The 24,376-nt window shown below is 35.3% G+C and overlaps 1 protein-coding gene across 3 annotated transcripts in view; it reads right to left on the bottom strand.

The window, feature by feature from the left end:
* Nucleotides 1–24,376, bottom strand: part of STAG1 (stromal antigen 1) — a 428,247-nt gene that overhangs the window by 173,972 nt on the left and 229,899 nt on the right. For all 3 annotated transcript variants that reach the window (XM_013061415.2, XM_004762454.3, XM_045088872.1), the window contains one exon: nt 11,816–11,892. In XM_013061415.2, the coding sequence (XP_012916869.1) occupies nt 11,816–11,892 (77 nt within the window). The remainder of the gene's footprint in view (nt 1–11,815; nt 11,893–24,376) is intronic.

Genomic DNA, 24,376 nt, shown 5'->3' with positions numbered 1-24,376 from the left:
TTCACCTCCCCTTCCAATTTACCCCAACTCCCTTCTCCTAACACCCCGTCCTCCATGATATTTGTTATGCTCCACAAATAAGTGAAACCATATGATAATTGACTCCCTCTGCTTGACTTATTTCACTCAGCATAATCTCTTCCAGTCCCGTCCAAGTTGCAACAAAAGTTGGGTATTCATCCTTTCTGATGGAGGCATAATACTCCATAGTGTACATGGACCACATCTTCCTTATCCATTCGTCCGCTGAAGGGCATCTTGGTTCTTTCCATAGTTTGGCGACCGTGGCCATTGCTGCTATAAGCATTGGGGTACAGATGGCCCTTCTTTTCACGACATCTGTATCTTTGGGGTAAATATCCAGGAGTGCAATGGCAGGGTCATAGGGAAATTCTATTTTTAATTTCTTGAGGAATCTCCACACTGTTCTCCAAAGAGGCTGCACCAACTTGCATTCCCACCAACAGTCTAAGAGGAGGAGGTTCCCGTTTCTCCACATCCTCTCCAAAACATGTTGTTTCCTCTTTTGTTAATTTTGGCCATTCTAACTGGTGTAAGGTGATATGTCAATGTGGTTTTAATTTGAATCTTCCTGAGGGCTAGTGATGATGAACATTTTTTCATGTGTCTGATAGCCATTTGTATGTCTTGATTGGAGAAGTGTCTATTCATATCTTCTACCCACTTTTTGATATGTTTGCCTGTTTCGGGAGTGTTGAGTTTGAGGAGTTCATTATAGATCCTGGATATCAACCTTTTGTCTGTACTGTCATTTGCAAATATCTTCTCCCATTCCGTGGGTTGCTTCTTTGTTTTTTTGACTGTTTCCTTTGCTGTGCAGAAACTTTTGATTTTGATGAAGTCCCAAAAGATCATTTTTGCTTTTGTTTCCTTTGCCTTTGGAGACATATCTTGAAAGAAGTTGCTGTGGCAATATCGAAGAGATTACTGCCTATGTTCTCCTCAAGGAGTATGATGGATTCCTATCTCACGTTGAGGTCTTTTATCCATTTTGAGTTTATCTTTGTGTATGGTGTAAGAGAAATCTTTGTGTACGGTGTAAGAGAATGGTCGAGTTTCATTCTTCTACATATAGCTGTCCAGTTTTCCCAGTACCATTTATTAAAGAGACTGTCTTTTTTCCACTGTATATTTTTTCCTGTTTTGCCGAAGATTAATTGACCATAGAGTTGAGGGTCCATGTCTGGGCTCTCTACTCTGTTCCCCTGGTCTATGTGTCTGTTTTTATGCCAGTACCATGCTGTCTTGGTGATCACAGCTTTGTAGTAAAGCTTGAAATCAGGTAACGTGATGCCCCCAGTTTTATTTTTGTTTTTCAACATTTCCTTAGCGATTTGGGGTCTCTTCTGATTCCATACAAATTTTTGGATTATTTATTCCAGCTCTTTGAAGAATACCGGTGGAATTTTGATCAGAATGGCATTAAAAGTATAGATTGCTCTAGGCAGTATAGACATTTTAACAATGTTTATTCTTCCGATCCAAGAGCATGGAATGGTCTTCCATCTTTTTGTGTCTTCTTCAATTTCTTTCATGAGTGTTCTGTAGTTCCTTAAGTACAGATCCTTTACCTCGTTTGTTAGGTTTATTCCTAGGTATCTTATGGTTCTTGGTACTATAGTAAATGGAATCGATTCTCTAATTTCCCTTTCTATATTTTCATTGTTAGTGTATAAGAAAGCCACTGATTTCTGTACATTGACTTTGTATCCTGCCACGTTACTGAATTGCTGTATGAGTTTTAGTAGTCTGGGGGTGGAGTCTTTGGGGTTTTCCATATAAAGAATCATGTCATCTGCGAAGAGAGAGAGTTTGACTTCTTCATTACCAATTTGGATACCTTTTATTTCCCTTTGTTGTCTGATTGCTGTTGCTAGGACTTCTAATACTATGTTGAACAAGAGTGGTGAAAGTGGGCATCCTTGTCTTGTTCCTGATCTCAACGGGAAGGCTGCAAGCTTTTTCCCATTGAGGATGATATTTGCTGTGGGTCTTTCATAGATAGATTTGATGAGGTTCAGGAATGTTCCCTCTATCCCTATACTTTGAAGTGTGTTAATCAGGAACGGATGCTGGATTTTTTTTTTTAAAGATTTTATTTATTTATTTGACAGAGAGAGATCACAAGTAGGCAGAGAGGAAGGCAGAGAGAGAGAGAGGAGGAAGCAGACTCCCTGCTGAGCAGAGAGCCCGATGCGGGACTCGATCCCAGGACCCTGAGATCATGACCTGAGCCGAAAGCAGTAGCTTAACCCACTGAGCCACCCAGGCGCCCCGGATGCTGGATTTTGTCAAATGCTTTTTCTGCATCAATTGAGAGGACCATGTGGTTCTTCTCTCTTCTCTTATTAATTTGTTATATCACATTGATTGATTTGTGAATGTTGAACCATCCTTGTAGCCCAGGGATGAATCCCACCTGGTCATGGTGGATAATCTTTTTAATGTGCTGTTGGATCCTGCTGGCTAGGATCTTGTTGAGAATCTTAGCATCCATATTCATTGGTGATATTGGTCTGAAATTCTCCTTTTTGGCAGGATCTTTGCCTGGTTTGGGGATCAGGGTAATGCTGGCTTCATAAAGAGAGTCAGGAAGTTTTCCTTCTACTTTAATTTTTTGAAACAGCTTCAGGAGAATAGGTGTTATTTCTTCTTTGAATGTTTGGTAGAATTCCCCAGGGAATCCATCAGGTCCTGGGCTCTTGTTTTTTGGGAGGTTTTTGATCACTGCTTCAATCTCGTTACTAGATTCAGTCTATTCAGGTTGTCGATTTCTTCCTGGTTCAATTTTGGGGGTTTATAGTTTTCCAGGAATGCATCCATTTCATCTAGGTCGCTAAGCTTATTGGCATATAACTGTTGATAATAACTTCTGATGATTGTTTCTACTTCCTTGATGTTAGTTGTGATCTCTCCCTTTTCATTCATAATTTTATGAATTTGGGCTTTCTCTCTTTTCTTTTGGATTAGTGTGGCTAATGGTTTAAGCTCACATTCTTAGAGAGGTTTTCTTGACCAATTTAAAAACATCCTTCCACTGCCAATCTCTTCCTCCCTTCTCTGCTTTATTTTTCTTTATTCATTATTATCATTTATTTAATTTATTGTCATTTACCATACTATAATATTTTGCCTATGTATTTTATTCATTGGCTTTCTCTCCCAGCTAAAATGTAAATCCCATGGGGGAAAGGGATTTTTGGTTGGTTTATTCAGTGCTTTGTCCTCAATGTTTGGAATGTTTAACAGACCCTCAACTATTTCTTCATCAAATGAATGAATCACCACAAAAATGATACTGTCAATATGGGTCAGAAATAATGGGAAGGATATCTAAATGATCCCTATAGTTTTCTCCTTAATCGATCATAAATTTTGACAATATTTGTTTCCTTAGCCACAAATAGAAATGAGAATATGTGAGGTCAAAGCAGCAACGGGACTGCAACCAGTCCTTTTAAATATGTTCTCCTCTAAATTGGCACCAATAATTTTTGGAGTACCATAAAATATCTGGTCCCTACTCATCCAAGAATCTTCACAAACATTTCATTAAGAGTGGTAAATAATTTATCAATAAAAGAAAGAAAAGTTCACAAAATTCAAGATAACTGATTACCTCTCAGGAGAAGGATTAGAATGCGAGAGTGGAGGAACACACAAGTATTTCAGTTCTTAAGTTGGGGAGTTACATACATATCTATATATATTACATATATGCTTTGTTCACAAATGGCACATGATTTTTTTAATGAGTATATTAAAAAGTATATTAAAAAGTATCTGAAACCACCAAATTTACATCCTTGAGAATACCAAATTCTTGCAATCACTAAAAGAAATTCCAAATTCTGAAATATCATTATCTAAGAATATAGTCAGTACTTAAGATGTAAAATCAAGTCTATGCATTTCTTTTTCCTTTTTTGTTTTTAAAGATTTTATTTATTTATTTGTCAGAGACAGAGGGAGAGAGAGCGAATGAGCACAGGCAGACAGAGAGGCAGGCAGAGGCAGAGGGAGAAGCAGGCTCCCTGCCGAGCAAGGAGCCCGATGTGGGACTTGATCCCAGGACCCTGGGATCATGACCTGAGCCCAAGGCAGCTGCTTAACCAACTGAGCCACCCAGGCGTCCCAAGTCTATGCATTTCTATATCACAGTGACTGAAGAGTTTTTCATTTCTATTTTCCCTCAAAAAGTCAGAATGTGTAAGAACCATGTGTCAGGGGAACAAAGAAAACAATATTCCTTACTCTTGGAAAGATCCACTGAAAGATCCATTTTTAAAAACCAAATTCTGGAGTGGGCTAAATAAAATTTATTATTAAATATATTGTTTGAACTTTTGTTTTTAAGTTAAAATAGCCATAAAGATTAATTACATCATAGATTATTTTGGCTGGCTGTCATAAGTCAATTAAAGAGAAAATGCTGTTTTTTATCAGACCTCTGCTAATTAAGTCTAAGGTAACTCTTTCAACTCTGACAAACCTCAGCCTTAAAGTATCAGGAAATTCAACTGGCATATATACATCAATTAAAGAAGTAATATAAAAATACATTTGGAAAGAAAAATTCCACAAGTCAATACTATAAAAATTGTGTCATATTTTTCATCCCCTATCTTATCTCTGTATCTCCAGCATCCATCTAGGACACTGTCTGGTATGCTGAGGAGAACAAAAATGGTTTGGGGATGGCTTATTTGTATTAAATCAATTATCCAGCTTAATTTCTCTAGCTTTGTACCTTTATGTTTTCTCCTATACATCCTAAACTCCATCTTCCCTATAAACTCCTTCCTGTTTTTTCTGGTGAACTTCTATTCATTTTTAAAAACTAGTTTTAGGGCTAGGTAATTTATGAAGCTCTCACATCTCAAATAATTAACCTCACCCTTTGGGTTCTCATAGGGTCTTGTATTTCCTAACTATTGAACTTCTCAAGGTACTACTGCTATCAGTTCACAAATTCTTCCCCATTTAGAACACAAAATCATTTTCTAGAGCTATAACCTTGTTATAATCTCTAAGTATATACTTCCTAACTAAAAGTTAGACAAAAATTAAGTGTTCAATAAATGTTTACTGAATAAACACAAATAATCCTTTGAAAAACTAAACTGTTCAGAACATGTGGGTAGCCCAGTTGGTTAAGCTGCTGTCTTCTGCCCAGGTCATAATCATAGGGTCCTGGGATGGAGCCCTGCTGCTAAACAGGGAGCCTGCTTCTCCCTCTCCCTCTGCTCCTCCCGCGGCTTGTGCTCTCTTGCTATCTCTCAAGTTAAGTAAAATCTTAAAAAAAAAAAAAAAAAAAAAAAAAAGACAACTAAACAGTTCATTTGACAGTTTTTATAATAAAGTTACACCTAAAATCCATAAAAGATACAGAATTAATATCTAGCTTTAGCTAGATAATTTAAAAGGTCTTCATAATGATTAGCAAATATAAATGTGATTCCATATCACTAAAAAAGCATGTTTTATAGAATTTATTTATTTATTTATTTATTTATTGGGTTTTATTTATTTGAGAGAGACAGAGAGCGCAAAGAGGGAACACAGCAGGGGGAGTAGGAGTGGGGGAAGCAGGCTCCCCGCTGAGTAAGGAGCCGAATGCGGGACTTGATCCCAGGATCATGTCCTGAGCAGAAGGCAGACACCCAACGACTGAGCCACCCAAGTGCCCTATAGATATATTTTAATACTGAAAAATAAAAATCTTGAAATGACCAGGGTGTAATTACATCTTAAATATGTAGTTCATCATATCTAATCAAAATCACATGGGGATTTAAGCCAGTGCCCACAGATACAAATGTTATTGTTGGCCTATCTCATTTAAGCATTTCTCATAATGAGAGTAAATGTCTTAAACAATATAATGGATGGATTAACTCCAGAAAGATTCAATATATATCAATAGCATATAATTGGTCCTTTCAAAAAGATACTAATTTAATTCCATAACTCGTTTGGTCAGCTGTAAGACATTTGGTAATAAAAATAGCCAGAAATTTATTGTATGACTGAAGTTGTCTAAGTGGACAGAGTACAGCTGTTACCTGAGTGACTCTTTCCAAGCTACTTCAAATTATACACTTGAGGTTGTGTATGAGGTAAACAGGGTAGTGGATATGAGTATGAACTCAGGAGCCAGATGTTCTGGGCTTCATTCCTGACTTTATCATTTACTAATTATGTGACTTCAAGCAAGTTTCTTAACTCTCTTTGTCTCCATTTTCTCATCTGTAAAATGGAGATAATAATAATACAAAAGACCTACCTCATAAAAATGTCATGAGTATTATATATATGTGAAGAATGTGCAATAGCCTGGCACACAGTAAAGACAAGTATTTATTATTATCCTCAGCATGTTTCCCCTTGACTCTCAAAGTACACAGCTGTAATATTATTTCCTATTTTGTGCCTTTTCACATTACAAATACAAAATGATTACAGTTTCTTGAGTCTTCATGAGTTTTTCTATGTGATTAAGCCCTTGTCCTTGGTACTTCTCACTTCCAACTTTGCTTCCTTTCTTTAATATTCTGTTTACCTCTGCAATGTGAAAGTTTCCAAAGCAACATTTACAACACCAACTGGGTGGTGTACTACAAAAAAATATTAAAACTTCTCTTTAGGGCGCCTGGGTGGCTCAGAGGGTTAAGCCTCTGCCTTCGGCTCAGGTCATGATCTCAGGGTCCTGGGATCAAGTCCCGCATCGGGCTCTCTGCTCAGCAGGGAGTCTGCTTCCTCCTCTCTCTCTCTCTCTGCCTGCCTCTCTGCCTACTTGTGATCTCTGTCTGTCAAATAAATAAATAAAATCTTTAAAAAAAATAAAGTAAAACTTCTCTTTATTTTTAATTAAATTAAAAAATAAGTTATTAGTAATATTTAGTACGTAGAATAAGCTTTGTATGCCCTCACTAGGTCCATATTTCAGATTGTATTATATCACAAAGAGTATCTGAGGTATCCCAAGAGAACAATCAGAAGAGCTCAATGCTCAAGGGGGCTGATATTAAAAAATGGCATTCTTCACTGGTTTATTCATTTTGTAAGTTGCATATGATCAATGCAATAGATTTAAATATATTTTAAAATATTTATTTTTAACTCGTCTCTAAATGTTAACATAAAGATTTTGAGAAATCTTTGAGAATTTGAGAAACAAAAAGAAAAATCTGAGTATGTAATCACAAGGGAATAATAAATATGGGGGCACTAACACTTCTTGCACAAGCTCATCTTAGACCACTAGTTAAAGCCATGATGATCTAATGACATCTGAGAAGAAACTGATCAAGTTATGCATACATTTAAGCTGTAAATAAACATATGCTGCAAACTACAGTCAGATAATAAATGTGATCAAGTATTATAAATATGAATAAATATATAAAGAACGTAATATATAAATATAACATAATAAGTGATTATTTATTTATTTATCTGAGTTATTTATTATTTGGTCTGATTACAAAAGGTAGAAGGAAAAAAAGCCTTTTGTCTATTTTTATTTATCACATATTTAGAAAATAAGACTGAGTTTAAAACTAAGAAAGTGTGAAACAATCACCAGGCAGTTACTTCTTAAGCACTCTCCCCAGAAGAACAGAACTCCTGCCTTCTGAGAAGGAGCATGGGGGAGAGGAAAAGAAGGGAGTAATTCTTTAGCTTTATAGGTATTCACTATGAAGACAATAGGCTAAAAAATGTCTTATTGATGGAATATAAATTTAAACTTTAATTTGGGACTGGAGATAATTTGAGTTTTCTTCTACCACATTTTCTGCATTTTCTTCATATTTTCTCAGTTTGTATAATATTTAACTATTTTTACTTTTCTTAAATTTTTAATCTTATGATTAATAAATGCTCAAATGGATAAACAAATGAGAAGTCCTATACTTAAGTATAAATAAATTCATAGAAGTACATACAGAAGAGCACAATGTATAAAACTCTTTAGTTGTGGGCAATACAAAATAATATAGACAAGAATTAAAAGGGCACTAAGTGAATACGTTATATGTACTGTGCTGCAAAGCTTCCCTTCATAGATGTCACATTTCAATATATGATATGAAAACTATTCAAACTGACCTTTGGAAAACATACTTAAGAGTTTACATTTGGAGATGTGATTCTAATAACCTGGGGAAGAGATACTATTACATTTTGCTTTAGGTACCAGAGGCTGGCTCCAATAGGAACTAAATCTATCTACTGGCTATTCCCTATAAACCAGACATTGTTCTAAACTCTTGGGATCCAATGGATCCTGTCATCACATCTTTCTGAATTTTACCACAAAATACAACTTACCAAAACTAACCTCCCTCCACTGCTGGGGACTAAAAGACCCACAAAGCATTTTGAAGAAACAAAAACAATTAAGATACTATATAGTCAACAATAGGTAAGCATGTAAATGCAGTTTTTTGCTAAAATGCTTAAAGATAAAATAGCCTTAGAAAAAAATTAATTAATTCTGCTTTAAATGAATGTATTCTAATAATAAAACTGTTAGTTGTTCTGTCAAAGAGGAAACAAGGAATGTTTTCCCTTAGAATCTTTTCTTTCTTTATTTGAAGAACAGTTGATATACAAGGTTACATTAGTTTCAGGTGTACAATTCAGTGATTCAACAAGTTCAGACATTATGCTATGCTCACCACAAGTGTCAAATCTATAATATTATTACAATACCACTGACTATATTCCCTATGTTGTATCTTTTATCCTCATGACTTACTCATAAAATAGTGGTTTTCAAAACATTCTTTTTTTATTTAATCAGTTTTCTCATGTATCAGGATTAGAATATTTAAGATTATGAAATAAATACCTTTTGAAAAATTTTCATTTGCTACATTTAAGTCATTATCACTTTTGGTAACAGTTTTCTATTCTTGTAATATACCTGAATATTTGACAATATTCACAGGACTATTTTCTCAGATACATCATGATCTTCATTTTGCTGAATTCCTCATCTTCTATTTATCTCAGAATCTTACTACAAAGCAATGATATTCTGTTTTGAAATTTCATGTGTATCCAAATTGTATTTCCTCTCATTCTGTTCTCCTATATAAAGTGTTTTTATAGCTTAAATCTCATTTTCTCTCAAAGTTTCTCCCAACCTTGTTCATACATGGGAGTCACCTGGTGAGCTTTTAAAAATCCCACGTCCAGGTTACATGCCTTACAAATTAAATCAGAAGGTCTGGGGATAAGGAAGAGAGTGAGGCATTAGTTTTTAAATATCCCTAGGTGATATATATTTTTTTAAATATTCCTAGGTGATATTAATATGCAGCAAGGTTTGGGAACTACTGTCCTAAACTCTAAGTAGTTCCTGAAGTTCCAAGATGCATACTATTTTTTAATCTGTGATCTCAATCACCAGTATTGCAAGCCTGGCATGGTAGTTAGTACTGTAGTTGGTGAGTAAACCCACCACTTTCCCCTTAGTTTGGCTTCATTATCTTCTATCTGCCACATATAAACTCATGAAGTTATAAAAAAAACCCTTTTTTAAATGAAAAGTAGTTTCACAGAAATGTTTCTGAATACAAAATTTTTTTAATTTTAGAAGTTAATATAGTACATATACTTTATATCCCATCACAATCCAAGAGAATCTGGGGCAGCCCCCTGTCATCAAGAACATTAGTATTTTACCAGAAAGACAAGTAAATATTCACAATGACTGAGATAAATATAAATTTTAATAGCTTGAGGTTAGCTGGGCCAGTTGTGCCACCAGTAAATTGGGGGGGGGGGGAGTCCTTTGGAATTTCAGAATGTTTTGGATTACAGAAATGAAAACAAGTAATTATGGCATTATATACATGGGTCACAATGCAAGGTCTACCCTACCTCCCATGGAATGTGACTAAACAGTCTGAAAGCCACTGACAGAATGCTTCTATAAAAATGCTCATGAGGGGCGCCTGGGTGGCTCAGTCAATTAAGCCTCTGCCTTCAGCTTGGCCATAATCAAGAGTCCCGGGATCAAGTCCCACCTCAGGCTCCCTGCTCATGTTTTCTTCTCTCTCTCTCTAAAATAAATAAATAAATAAAATCTTAAAAAGAAAGAAAAAAAAGATGCTTATGAAAATGTTTTGGTGGGATGCCTGGGTGGCTCAGTTGGTTACGCAGCTGCCTTCGGCTCAGGTCATGATCCCAGCATCCTGGGATTGAGTCCCACATCGGGCTCCTTGCTCAGCAGGGAGCCTGCTTCTCCCTCTGCCTGCCATTCTGTCTGCCTGTGCTCGCTCTCTCCACCCCCTCTGATAAATAAATAAAATCTATTAAAAAAAAAAAAGAAAGAAAAGAAAATGTTTTAGTGTGTGCCATTAGAATAAAGGTGAACACCTGATGAAAAAGATACACAGTGTTGCAACATGTGTTTGTTTTACGATGTATTTGTAGTACTTTTTTCAATCAAATATAGATATTCCTACTACTAAAAATAAAAAAAATAAAAATCTAAGCCCACCCCACTGAAAGTGTGGACCTGGGGAAAAAAACCATCTTTGTTGTAAAAATGAAATCTTGCATTTGCAATGATGTGGACGGAACTAGAGGGTACTATGTTAACTGAAATTAGTCAATCAGAGAAAGACAAGTATCATATCAGCTCTCTGATATGAGGAATTTGAGAGGCAGGGTGGAGGTTCGTGTGGGGAAGGGAGGGAAAAATGAAACAAGATGGTATCAGAAGGGAAGCAAACCATAAGAGACTCTTAATCTCTGGAAACAAACTGAGGGATGCTGGGGGGAGTGGGGAGGAATAGGGTTGTTGGGTGATGAACATTGGGGTGGGTATGTTCTATGGTGAGTGCTGTGAATGGTGTAAGACCGATGATTCACAGACCCGTACCCCTGAAACAAATAATACATTATATATTAATAAAGCAAAACAAAATACCCCCACGAACAATCTTTGTTGTTAGTGTTGAAAGTTCAGAAAAGAGAGAGAAATCTTATTTAAATCAAAAGGCAGAATATTAAAACTAAAATTAATGGTGGTCTAAAGCATGACATAAAATGAATTTACCATAAACAGAATACATAAATAAAATTGTGAAGGTGTTTCAACACGTAGAATCAGTGTAAAGCTGATAATTTTGTGAAGACTAGCAAAGAAAACGTGTATTTTAAGTAGAAATCAGAATATTCTCAAGTAGATGTCCCAAAGAGAAGTTTAAGTTTTACAGAAACAAACAAAATGGGGGTGGGGTTGGGGAGGGGGTAGTATGTTGAGAAATACATAAAAAAATTTCAGGAATGCTGGATTGAATGAAGTTAAGCAGGTTATTGTTCCATCGGGATTTCTAAGAACCTTAAATAAGATAATGTGCTTTGACAATCTCTACAACAGGCATAATATGCAGCCTACTCACACTTATTTGACCTCCAAACCCTTTTTTCTTTAAAGGATTTAACATGACTGATTCTGCAGAACATAAAACTACTGGAGATACATTTATAAATTTGGGGATTTAGGTGGTCTTCAAGAATGAATGTCAAGAATCAACTTCTACTTCATATCACTAATTTTATTATCCTTATCATTTACAACGCACACCTCCATGCAAGGAAATGAAATTGACAAAGATCGTTACCTTTAGATTTAGTAACATGGGTTAATATATAAATGAAGAAAAAGTGTATCTTCTCTTAAACACCAAATCAAAATAAAATTTGAAGTAGTCAACATATTTACCATTTTTGAAGTATAATTAGGCAATCTATAAATACGGAAATGTTATACCTCATCAAATTCTTCAGTCATTTTTCTGATGATTTCTGCATTCTGCATATTTCGAAACATCTCTATTCTCACAGTACCTGTGGAACAACAGATTTAACAGTTAATCTTTTCCTATCCCATCCTAAACATTAAATTTAACCTGACCAATGTCTGAAAAATTTATGTTTGAAAAATTTTATATCAAAGTGTTTGGAGTTTTTTCTTCCCCTGAACTCCTACTTAAAGGAACTCCTTGTTTAAGAACTTCAAAGTTCTTTAGACATTTTTTAAAAACCTAAATATTCTGTGAATTAGATAAGTATGAGGAAAAAACTGCAAGGAATGTTAGGGAAGGAAAAGATGGAGTCATAAAATAATAAATTTAAATTGTCTGGCGGGCTGTAAGGATTGACTGGCGCTATTCACGCATACGGATGACTGCCTTAGTATGAAAAACATCCATATATAGAGAATATTATCTCTCTTCATGCCTTTTTCTGGTATTTGTTATCAACAGAATATTTTTCTATAAATTAAACTAAGTGTTCCTTATCTAGAGACACTTGTCGATTAGATTGCTTTATCTGAACATGAAAAATAGCTTGGTAACTTCAACATATGCATCAAAGAAAGAAAAAGTTAACCTCCTTTCTCATTCCATTCTTTAGTACTACTTTTATTAGCTACATAATTTTTATCTCAATCATTATTACATAAATATTATCACTCTAAAAGTAGTAAGAGTTTGTATCAAAAATGTATTAAAAATTAACATAATTTAAGTAAAATAAGGTTCAAATAAGGTTTGAACCACTAACAAAGGTTGAATAAGGTTCAAAATCAATCTGGAGTTACAGAGAACACTGGTCTAATAATTACACGAGGTTCAGTTTCAACTGTACACATGTAAAATGTCCAAGTTAAAAATCACAAGACTTAATGAATCAATTAGAAAATATTTTATAACCTTTAACAGGTTGCTCGCCAGTGATTACCAGCTCTGACTCAAATCACATTTGGGTATACAAGAGGGAAAATTCTCTGAAGTGTACTATACTCTTACAGGAGACAGTATAAAGCAGTAGAGAGTCACTAAAAGTCATCAAGTATACTCTTGAGTGGGCTACTAAAATACTGCAGTGGCACATTTGGCATATCAAACTTAATTTGACTTAGTTTTTATTAATATAAATGAGAAAAAATGGTACCTCCCTTATCTTTTTAATCACAACCATTTCTAAGCATCTTTTAATTACTTGAGGTACAGCTCTCTTGTTCATTTTCAGGATGCTGAATTCATTTAGTACCACCAATAGGGATCACTTACACCCAGTTATAGAGATGAGAGTCTAGACTGGAAGGTGAATGAAAAGGGAAAGTATTTTTATAGAGTTCCTCCCCAACAGGCAATTTCCTAAAGACAATGGGAGATTTTTACAATGTGATTTTATTTTTTTATGGGAAAAACAGTATCACAGACAGTATTTAAAAGCATTGTAGGCAGCTTGCTTATGCACTACAATACAAACATTATTTTCAGAAGTTTTTTTAAAAAATAAATAAAATCGCATTGAATTGCTAATTATAAATTATCTCAAGTAAAAGTAAGTCTCTGTCCAACATTCTTTAAAAATCATTCAAAATAAAACAGTACGGAAGTTCCTCATGATATGAACAGACACTTCTCCAATGAAGACATACAAATGGCTATCAGACACATGAAAAAATGTTCATCATCACTAGCCATTAGGGAGATTCAAATTAGAACCACATTGAAAGTCCACCTTACACCAGTTAGAATGGCCAAAATTAGCAAGACAGGAAACAACACGTGTTGGAGAGGATGTGGAGAAAGGGGAACCCTCTTACACTGTTGGTAGGAATGCAAGGTGGTGCATCCACTTTGGAGAACAGTGTGGAGATTCCTCAATAAATTAAAAATAGAGCTTCCCTATGACCCTGCAATTGCACTCCTGGGTATTTACCCCAAAAATACAGATGTAGTGTACCCCATGTTTATAGCAGTAATGGCCATGGTCGCCAAACTGTGGAAAGAATCAAGATGCCCTTCAACGGACGAATGGATAGAAAGATGTGGTCCATATACACTATGGAGTATTATGCCTCCATCAGAAAGGATGAATACCCAACTTTTGTAGCAACTTGGATGGGACTGGAAGAGATTATGCTGAGTGAAGTAAGTCAAGCAGAGAGAGTCAATTATCATATGGTTTCACTTTATTTGTGGAGCATAACAAATAACATGGAGGACATGGGGAGATGGAGAGGAGAAGGGAGTTGAGGGAAACTGGAAGAGGAGGTAAACCATGAGAGACTATTGACTCTGAAAAACAACCTGAAGGTTTGGGGGGGGGGTGGTTGGGGAAGCCAGGTGGTGGGTATTAAGGAGGGCATGGATTGCCTGGAGCACTGGGTGTGGTATAAAAATAATGAATACTGTTACCCTGAAAAGAAATAAAATAATAATAAAGTTAAAAACAGAGCCACCCTATGACCCAATAATTGTACTACTAGGTATTTACCCTAAAGATACAAATGTAGTGATCCGAAGGGCCATGTGCACCTGAATGTCTACACATATGATGGAATACTATGCAGCCATCAAAAGAAATGAAATCTTACCCATTTGCAACAATGTGGATGGAACTAGAGGGTATTATGCTAAGTGAAATAAGTCAATTAGAAAGAAACAAGTTATCATATGATCTCACTGGTATAAGGAATCTCAGAAGTAAGACAAAGGATAGGGGAAGGGAGGGGGAAAATGAAACAAAATGAAACCAGAGATGGAGACAAACCATAAGAGACTCTTATCTCAGGAAACAAATTGAGGGTTGCTGGAAGGGAGAAGGGTGGAGGGATGGTGTGGCTGGGGGATTGACACTGGGGAGGGTATGTGTTGTGGTGGGTGCTATGAATTGTGTAAGACTGATGAATCATAGACCTGTACTCATCAAACAATTAAACAAATTAATTTTTTAAAAATCACTCAAATTAGGAATGCCTGGGTGGCTCAGTTAGTTGAGTGTCCAACTCTAGATTTTGGCTTGAGTCATGATCTCAGAGTCCTCAGATCGAGCCCCACATCCAGCTCCTCACCAAGTACAGAGCCTGCTTGGGATTCTCTCTCTCCCTCTGCCCCTACCCCCTCCTCAAAAATAAATGAATAAATAAAAGTCACTCAAATTACACAAAACTGTTTTAACCTTGCTTGGGTTAGCGAGCATTTTGTACACCTGAAATAGAGTCCCATATATAAAAAGCATGTAATTTCGGAAGTTGTTTCACAGTACTCTTGATAAGCAAAATTATTTTCTTTAAGTACTAATCAAGCAAAAGAAATAAAATCAGATTTTTAAGTTATTAAACATGAGAAGAATCAGTTGTTCTTGGAGAGATGGAAATATTTTATATTTTGCACAGAGTAGAATTTATATTAAATGGCTATATGCATTTCTCAAAAGTCATTTATCTGTACACTTAAAATGTGTGCATTTGGAAATTATATCTTGGTAAAATTGATTTTTAAAAAATCAAGAAAAAGGACATTGCTAATCATAGTCATTCAATAAAAAATTACATATGTCAAAGAGTGCCTGGCTGACTCAGTATGTAGAGCATGCGACTCTCATCTCAGAATTGTAGGTTCAAGCTCCACAAGGGTTTAGAGATGACTTAAAATTTACATGTGTCATTGTTAAATATGAGTATAAATAAAGTTCAATTCTATTTCCATGATTGACATAGCAGTTTTCATATACAGTGAAGTCTTAACTGTAATTCCAATGGACTAAAAACTAGCTCATAAACAGAGGACTGTTTTTGCTCTATTTACTATCATAAAGTGAAAGACAACAAAACAGTAATTAGTCTTAAAAGCAAAATAAAAACCAGCTGCATACTTAGCATCTCTAAAAATGACTACCATATACAAGTAACAATTATTAATAAAATAAGATCAGGTATTTAAAGCTATAATTTTGAATGAACAGAAGCTTGTCACTGAGGTTTTTTAAAAGAAGAAAATCCTGCTGTTGCCACAATGACTATTCAAAACATGGGATTGGGAGGGAGACAAACCATAAGTGACTCTTAATCTCACAAAACAAACTGAGGGTTGCTGGGGGGAGGGGGTTTGGGAGAAGGGGGTGGGATTATGGACATTGGGGAGGGTATGTGCTTTGGTGAGTGCTGTGAAGTGTGTAAACCTGGTGATTCACAGACCTGTACCCCTGGGGATAAAAATATATGTTTATAAAAAATAAAAAATTAAAGATTTAAACAAAAAACAAACAAACAAACAAAAAAACACATTAGCCTATTTATTTTAAAGCTAACTGTTCATTCTTCTTCAGCCCAATCCCCCTACTCTACTGCAACTGCTTCCTGACACCTATTATCTGCTGACTGTTACACCAAAGTCTTTCTTTAGTAATACCCTATCTATTCTATTTAAAACATTTTCTCATTATACTGGTTTCTGTTAACACTATATCCTTACACTGTATTCTCTGATGACTTACTTTGATTTCTTTCACTTACTTTTAGTCATTTACCTGAATAAATACAGGTAATTTCCAAAGTTCTGTCCAACACATTTTTCTTTGTCCCATTCTACATTTCTGCATATGGCCCCCTCTACCTCTCCCACTAGATAAAAGTATAGCAGAGACTACTACTTATTAATCGTTGTTATTTAGCCCAGTCCCTCAAAAAATGTCTGACATTATAAGTCTTCTCTCTCCTATTTTAAGCTTTCTTTGACAATGGATAATAAACATAAAGAACTGAAATAATTCAGGGGCGCCTGGGTGGCTCCCTGGGTTAAAGCCTCTGCCTTCGGCTCAGGTCATGATCCCAGGATTCTGGGATCGAGCCCCACATCAGGCTCTCTGCTCTCTCTCCCTGCCGAGCAGAGAGCCTGCTTCCTCCTCTCTCTGCCTACTTGTGACCTCTGTCTGCCAAATAAATAAATAAAAACTTAAAAAAAAAAAAAAAGAACTGAAATAATTCAGATTCACAGAAACATAAATATCTCAAGAATGAAAAAAAAAAAAAAAAGATTATCTTCCACTCTCTGAAACACTATCTGTGAGATTCCTCACATACATATTTTATATTTAAAAAATTTTTTTGTTTAAGCAGGCCCTCCTGACAGGATTATACTTCTAATTTGAAGGAAGAACTTTCAAAATTGTCATTGGTAACCATGAATAATTCCAGAAACAATAACATCAGAAAGCAACCATCAAGTTCTCAATCATTTAAATTATGTCAAACTGCTGGAGGAACCTAACTTTAAACAATCCCTATGGTATGCAGTTTGGCAAATGTTTACTGAAATTGCAAACTCATATACTCCTTGGCCTTGATTTTGTACTTGTTGCAAAGCATCCATAAACTCACACACATGAAATAATGAAGGTGCGACGTTTTTCCCTGAAGCACTGCTTGCAAAGAAAAAGGGAAAAATATGTATACCCATAAATAATATTCTGATTAATAACTAAAAGTGCTGATGCTAATAATAATGGTGGTAGCAACTAACACTGGGATGCGCATTATCTGCCAGGCATTGTTCTAAAAAATAAACCCTGGAAGTTAACATATTTAATCTTCACAACAATACCTATGAAGAATATACAATTTTTCTCTCATTTTACAGAAGAGAAATTGAGGGACCTAGCAACTTGTAAAAGGGGTTTCCCAGTAGATTTGTGGTCTCTATGCATAGTCTGGCTAGAGGGTCTATAACTAACCACTACTCTTAACTGACTAAAATCAATGGGATCCTGGAGCTGTCTAAAACAATAAACACATCTATGTTGGATATGGAAAGATCTGCAGGACATATTCATACATGACAAAAGGAACATATATGTATTTGATTGCATATGCTTTAAGATATTATGGAAAGATACACAAATATCTAGCAAAACTGGTTATCTCAGGGAAAGAGAAATACGTGGTTGAGGTTGAGGGATATAATGGAGATATTATATTGCATACCCTTTGCATTTCTTGAAATTTGAACTATATGAATATATTACTCAAAATAAGGAATTAATACATTTCAAATAAAAAATAAAATGTTAAAAACTAAACTGAAAGACAGATTGCTATTAAACTCTGCCTATCAAGCATTTGTGTAGTCACTACCAATATGCACTCATTAGAGGGTAAGCTAAGAATGCTTGACATAAGCTTGCCCCAAATGGAAAATTTTATGTTTTCCTTCCCAGCTATTATAGAATACAAAAAAATGAAGTTGAAAATAGTGTTGGAGAACATACCCCTGGCATAGTTAGTGTTATGGACAACAATGAAAAGAAGTTGTAATCATGTTTATAGTAACCACAACATTTAATAAAACCCTCAAGAAGTCATTCTAGGTGGTTTAAAATCTTTGGCATCAGACATAGTAGGATTTAAATCTTATTTCCACGAGTTACCAAGCTATAGGACACTGAAAAAAAAATCAATTGTTCTCTATGAAATTCAGATTTCTATTAAAATGGTGAGAATACCACACTTCAGTGTAGGAATTTTTTTTTTTAAAGATTTGATTATTTATTTGACAGAGATCACAAGTAGGCAGAGAGGAGGCAGAGAGAGAGAGAGAGGAAGAAGAAGGCTCCCTGCTGAGCAGAGAGCCTGATGTGGGGCTCAATCCCAGGACTCTGGGATCATGACCAGAGCCGAAGGCAGAGGCTTTGACCCACTGAGCCACACAGGCGCCACTAGGAATCTTTTTTTTGTTCAATGCCATAATGTGTAGTGCTTGGAATAGTGCTTGGTACATAGGAGGCACTGAAAAAATGTTTGTTAAACAACTAAGGATATGAGAACAAAATAAGGTAACCTATTATACTTGCAGCAGGTAAGATGCTCACCTACTTTGAGCATTCGTTTTTTTAGTAGATTAGCCTGCCCATTTTAGAGGGAAACTAAAATCTCTAGTTTCTTAGTTGAGCTCTACTGAAAGCCAGATTCCTAACTGCACATGTTGCCAGGTTAATGCCATCTGAAGAATGAGACCAGTAATCTTTTATTCCAGAACCAGGCAAAGTAATTCCAGCAGTTTTCCCATCAACCAGACCAAAGCCTCCACTTCCAGAGTGGAAACAATCACATAAATACTAAACCTCTCTGTCCAAAATTACTAAAACCCACCAGAGAGATGAGTTAAGGTGATAAAAAAGTCACTGTCTCAGAAGCAGGAACCCGTGAACTCTTAACCCCATTTTACATGAACCACATGGTTTAGAGAACTGTCTCATCTCATCCTCCTCATTTTTTAATGCCAAAGCAAGAACTCTAGCCTTCTCTGTATCCTTTCAATTAAATACAGAAGCAGACAGAAAACTGAAAGCATACAAGAATTTATTCAGTGACAAATCAATTTATCCAAATATAACAGAAGGCCCTTTTGGGTTTATATCTTCTATGACACAGTAACATTCTGTCCCCTTCAAAATTAGTGAGCCCCATTATAGGTGAAATGTACTAACACTGCCTAAGAGCACTTAGCAGAGAACCTTCCTCAGAGGCTTCTGATTAGCTGTTCCATACAGAAAACAACTTTCTATTTTAAGGATTTTCTTTTAAAGAGTGGATTATAAAGTCTATAAATATATTTATAAATAAATATTTTTTAATTTATTTGTAAAATTTATTTATAAATAAGATCTAATCTGGTGATGAATGAGAGAAAATCCAAGCATGTAACAGGACAATTTTTTGTATTCTTATTTTGTTTCATTTTTACTTTAAGTACTAGACAGCAGATTTTATATCAAAATAAAGTGGAGAAAAACTGAAAATAAATATGGATAAATTACTAGAGAAAGTCTAAGTCAGAAAAGGAGAAGAAATGCTGAGGTTACTCAAATTGAGAAGTATTTACTAAAGAAACATTACATACCAGAAAACAGAACATAGCAGTTACCTACGATTCAGTGACTGCATACATCTTTCTCAAGATTCGAGGAGAAGGATGATGGAAAGGAAGAGAGAGACAGATACTTTGGTTGCTTTTTAATGAACACTTTAAGCGTAATTATAAATATCTTTTGATACATGCTGACTATCAAGGTAGTATGCACACAAGTGGAAAAAAATTACCTCATAGGTTATTGTAAATATACATGTTGGGAAACAGAGCTTTCAGAATATATTAAAATAGAAATTGTTGGGGGCACCTGGATGGCTCAGTTGGTTATCTGATTCTTGATCTCAGGATTATGAGTTCAAGGCCCATGCTGGGCTCCATCCACAATGAGTGTGGGGCCTACTTAAAAAATATATATATATTGAAATTATATTTCAATTATGTATATATATATATGAAATTATATATATGAAATTATAGGCCTCCACAGATACCCTGCATGAATAAAAAAAAGAAACTGTTGTGACTGTATCTCCAGTAATGAGTCTGTCTCTAAATGGCAAACTGCACTGGGTAACATTCCTTACAAAAAGCTTATATAATTCTTCCTCTGTAAAAACAAAAAATAGGTGAAATATCAAACTAACTGTTTAAAAAAGAAAACTCACATTTTGGCATATGATATAGGAGTACCAACTGACTATAGTCTTTCAAGACGGCATGAGGTACATTTCATCCACTTCAAGAACAGATAAATTTACTACATATTAGAATTTCAGGGGCCACCTGGGTGGCTCAGTAGGTTAAAGCCTCTGCCTTCGGCTCAGGTCATGATCCCAGGGTCCAGGGATCGGGCTCTGCATTGGACTTTCGGCTCAGCAGGAAGCCTGCTTCCCTTCCTCTCTGCCTGCCTCTCTGGTTACTTGTTATCTCTGTCAAATAAATAAATAAAATATATTTTTTTTAAAATTTCAAATTTAGAGCTCGGTTGAACCATGCTAATATAGCCCAGGGCCAAAAGTAAGCATTGTCCTAGGGCTTTTTCAGACCACTTTCACCAAATCTTCAAAAACCAAATAATCTCATCTTCAGTCCACGAAAGACAAGAATTAAAGGAAATGTCAAAGAGGAAAAAATAAATTTACTTTTTAAAACATCCATCTGCTACCTTCAAGGAACTACTATTAACATGATTCAAGAGGAGCAGGGCTTCTTAATCTGTGGCATATAGATTCTTAAATATCTATGGACCTTTTGAAACTGTATGAAAATTTAGCTCTATGCACTTCTGTGAAGACCCAAATTTTCAGGCTATTATTAAAGGACTTTGAGAACTTCATAAGGTAAAAACTACACATTAGAGGAAAAATATCAGCCAAAGATTTTTAGTCTTAGAGAACTGAAGAAAAAAATTAAATGGTGACAGTAAAGACTAGTTCCTTATTAGAGAATGGAATTAGAAACCAAGATCTATGTGTTAAGTGTATTACTGCTGGTGGAATGTAATTTCTTTTAGGCCCTCTCCTCTTAAATAATGGGAAATATATATGTGTGTATAAAAACATTAGCTATTTCTATATGTAACCATATGTATCTATATTAAGCTATAAATAAGTTATACATATATCTTTTAACTGTATTACCACATGAATATTCTAGAGTCCTCCCCTTTCTTTGCTTTTCTCCATGATTTCCTACAGTGAAAACTCTGGTTCTCACCATCAACCACCTATTTATTAAAATTTTCAATTCTGGTATACATGTATAACATGACTTCAGAATTGGCAGCACATACCCAGGGGAAAAGAACTACAATTAGAGTACCATGCTTTTTATACAGTTCCTTTTGCCTTTACTTTTAGAGTTTCCACTCTTCAGTTATTTAGGACAGCATTTTCCCCAAACCTCTTCAAGGTTCTTTCATGTATTTGTAATACAATTTGATTCTTTTGTTACAGTCTGAATTCATCCCAGAACGACCTCATTAGGGATTTTTTTTTTTTAATTTGCAAACATCAATGTTCATTCTTAGTGCTAGATGTTCTATGGGTTTCAGAAACTCATAATAGCAAATATCCAGCATTATAGCTGGATAATCTTACAGAAGAGTTTCACAACCCTAATGCCCTGTGATTCAACTCTCCTTCCTCCCTAAAACCCTGGCAAACACTGGTATGTTTAACATCTGTACAATTTACCCTTTTCCAGAAAGTGACATAAACTAAATTACAGTATGTAGCCTTTTCAGACTGGCTTCTTTCACTCCACAATACCTATTAAGATTCATCTATGCTTTTTGCATGACATGAGTGCTCATTCCTTCCTATCACCAATAGTACTCCACTGTATGAATGTAGCAGTTTATCCATTTCATCTACTGAAGGGCATCTAGATTGCTTCCAGTTTTGGGTAACTAATGAATATAATTACTATAAATACATGCAGGTTTTTGTGTGGACATATTTCAAGTCAATTAGTAAATACTTTATTTATTTTTGTTGTATTTTACAGTAAGGCTATGTTTACTTTTGTAAAAAACTGTCAGACTGTCTTCCAAAGTGGCTATACCATTTTGCATTTCCACCAATCATGATTTCCTATAGCTTCACATCCTTGACAGTGAATGGTATTGCCAGTTTTTGTATTTTAGCCATTCTAACTGACTATCTAACTATCTTTTTATTGTTTTAATTTGCACTTCCCTTATGACAAATCATGTTGCGCATCTTTTTACTTGTCTATATGCCATCTGTATACCTTGCTGCTGAAATATCTGTTCAGGTCTTCGCCCACTTTTTTATTGAGGTATTTATTTATCATTCAGTTTTTAGAGCTCTTTGTATATTCTGAATACAAGTCCTTTATCATACATGTGTCTTGGAAATATATTTTCCCAGTCTGTGACTTTTATTTTAATTTTCTTAACAATATCTTTTGCAGAGCATAAAATATTTTAATTTCGGTAAGGTCCAACTTCCCAAGTGCTTCTTTCATCAATCGTGCTCTTGGCTGTTACAACTTTAAAAACATCAAAACCGGGACGCCTGGGTGGCTCAGTGGGTTAAGCCTCTTGCCTTCGGCTCAGGTCATGGTCTCTGGATTCTGGGATCGAGTCCGGGCATTAGGTTCTCTGCTCAGCAGGAAGCCTGCGTCCCCCTCTCTCTCTGTCTGCCTCTCTGCCTAATTATGATCTCTGTCAAATAAATAAATAAAATCTTAAAAAAATATAAAAATCAAAAAATCAAAACCTCATCACTAAACTTAAGGTCACATAGACTTTATGTTTTATTTTAGAAATTAAGAATTTTACATTTTACATGAGTTAAGTTTTGTGCAAAGGGGTAAGATCTGTGCTCAAGTTCATTTTTTCCACACTGATATCCAATTGTTCATGTATGATTTGTTGAAAAGATGATTATTTCTCTATTTAATTGCCTTTGTAGCTTCATAGAAAAAAAAAATCAGGGGCGCCTGGTGCTTAGTGGGCCTCTGCCTTCAGCTCAGGTCATGATCCCAGGGTCATGGGATCGAGCCCCACATCGGGCTCTGTGCTCAGTGGGGAACTTGCTTCCCCTCACTCTATCAGCGATTGCTGTCTGTTAAATAAATAACATCTTAAAAAAAAAAAAACAGTTGACTATATTTATGTGATTATTTTATTATTTTAAAAAATAATTTAGGGTACATAAATTTTTTACACACACACACACCTCCTCAGAAATCCACTAGACCTAGAAAAAGGAAGATTAAAATATACCAAAATATTTCATGTTCCATTCTCTTATTTTAATAATATTTATCTTACACTCCACACATCCAACAGTTTTTCCTATATGATGAGCCCATCAGGATTATCCGTGGTTTTCACTGCACTCTTCCTTAAAATAGTAGCTGTATGTCTCTACATTTGAAAGCTCTTCTAAAACCCTAAGAATAATGAAAAATTGAGACTTTAATCCCAAGAGATTAGAAGTCCATGAATGTAGAAATTATCTTATAACAATATAAAACATAAATAAGCAAAATATGTCTAAGTGTGGAAGTTTCAAAATTATGAGTTACACACACACAGAGTTACCCAAGCGAAGAAATCACTTTAAATTGGTATATAAAACTTTTGATTAGAGGGCACCTGGGTGGCTCAGTTGGTTGAGCAACTGCCTTCGGCTCAGGTCATGATCCCAGACTTCCAGGATCGAGTCCCACATCGGGCTCCCAGCTCCTTGGGGAGTCTGCTTCTCCCTCTGACCTTGTCCTCTCTCTCAGGCTCTCTCTCACTCATTCTCTCTCAAAGAAATAAATAAAATCTTAAAAAAAAAAACCACTTTTGATTAGGGTAGTATTATAAACAATATTTTTATATAAACCCTCTTCCTGAAATGCTAATGAAAATACGAAAAACGCTTTGAAAAGCATCTGAAACCTTATGAAGTAGTGGGAATTAGTAGGGTAAAAACAAACTAAAAACAGAAACCAAAATACAAAAAGAGCACTAAAATCACTTCTCTGATAATACTTACTGGGACTAAAATACAATGCACAAGCTGGGACTTCCTAAGTAAAGGGTCTAAAAGAACAACTCTTTCATGAAGTGGGGGCTTAAAGGATTTCATCTGTAAGTTAAGATTAAACCAGCAGTAAATCTAACACCTCATATTCTGTGGTCTATT

Source organism: Mustela putorius, unplaced genomic scaffold (assembly GCF_011764305.1).
Source record: "Mustela putorius furo isolate JIRA1106 unplaced genomic scaffold, ASM1176430v1.1 tig00003834_pilon_pilon_pilon, whole genome shotgun sequence".
NCBI lineage: Eukaryota > Metazoa > Chordata > Mammalia > Carnivora > Mustelidae > Mustela > Mustela putorius.
This window is presented reverse-complemented; position numbering and strand designations above follow the sequence as displayed.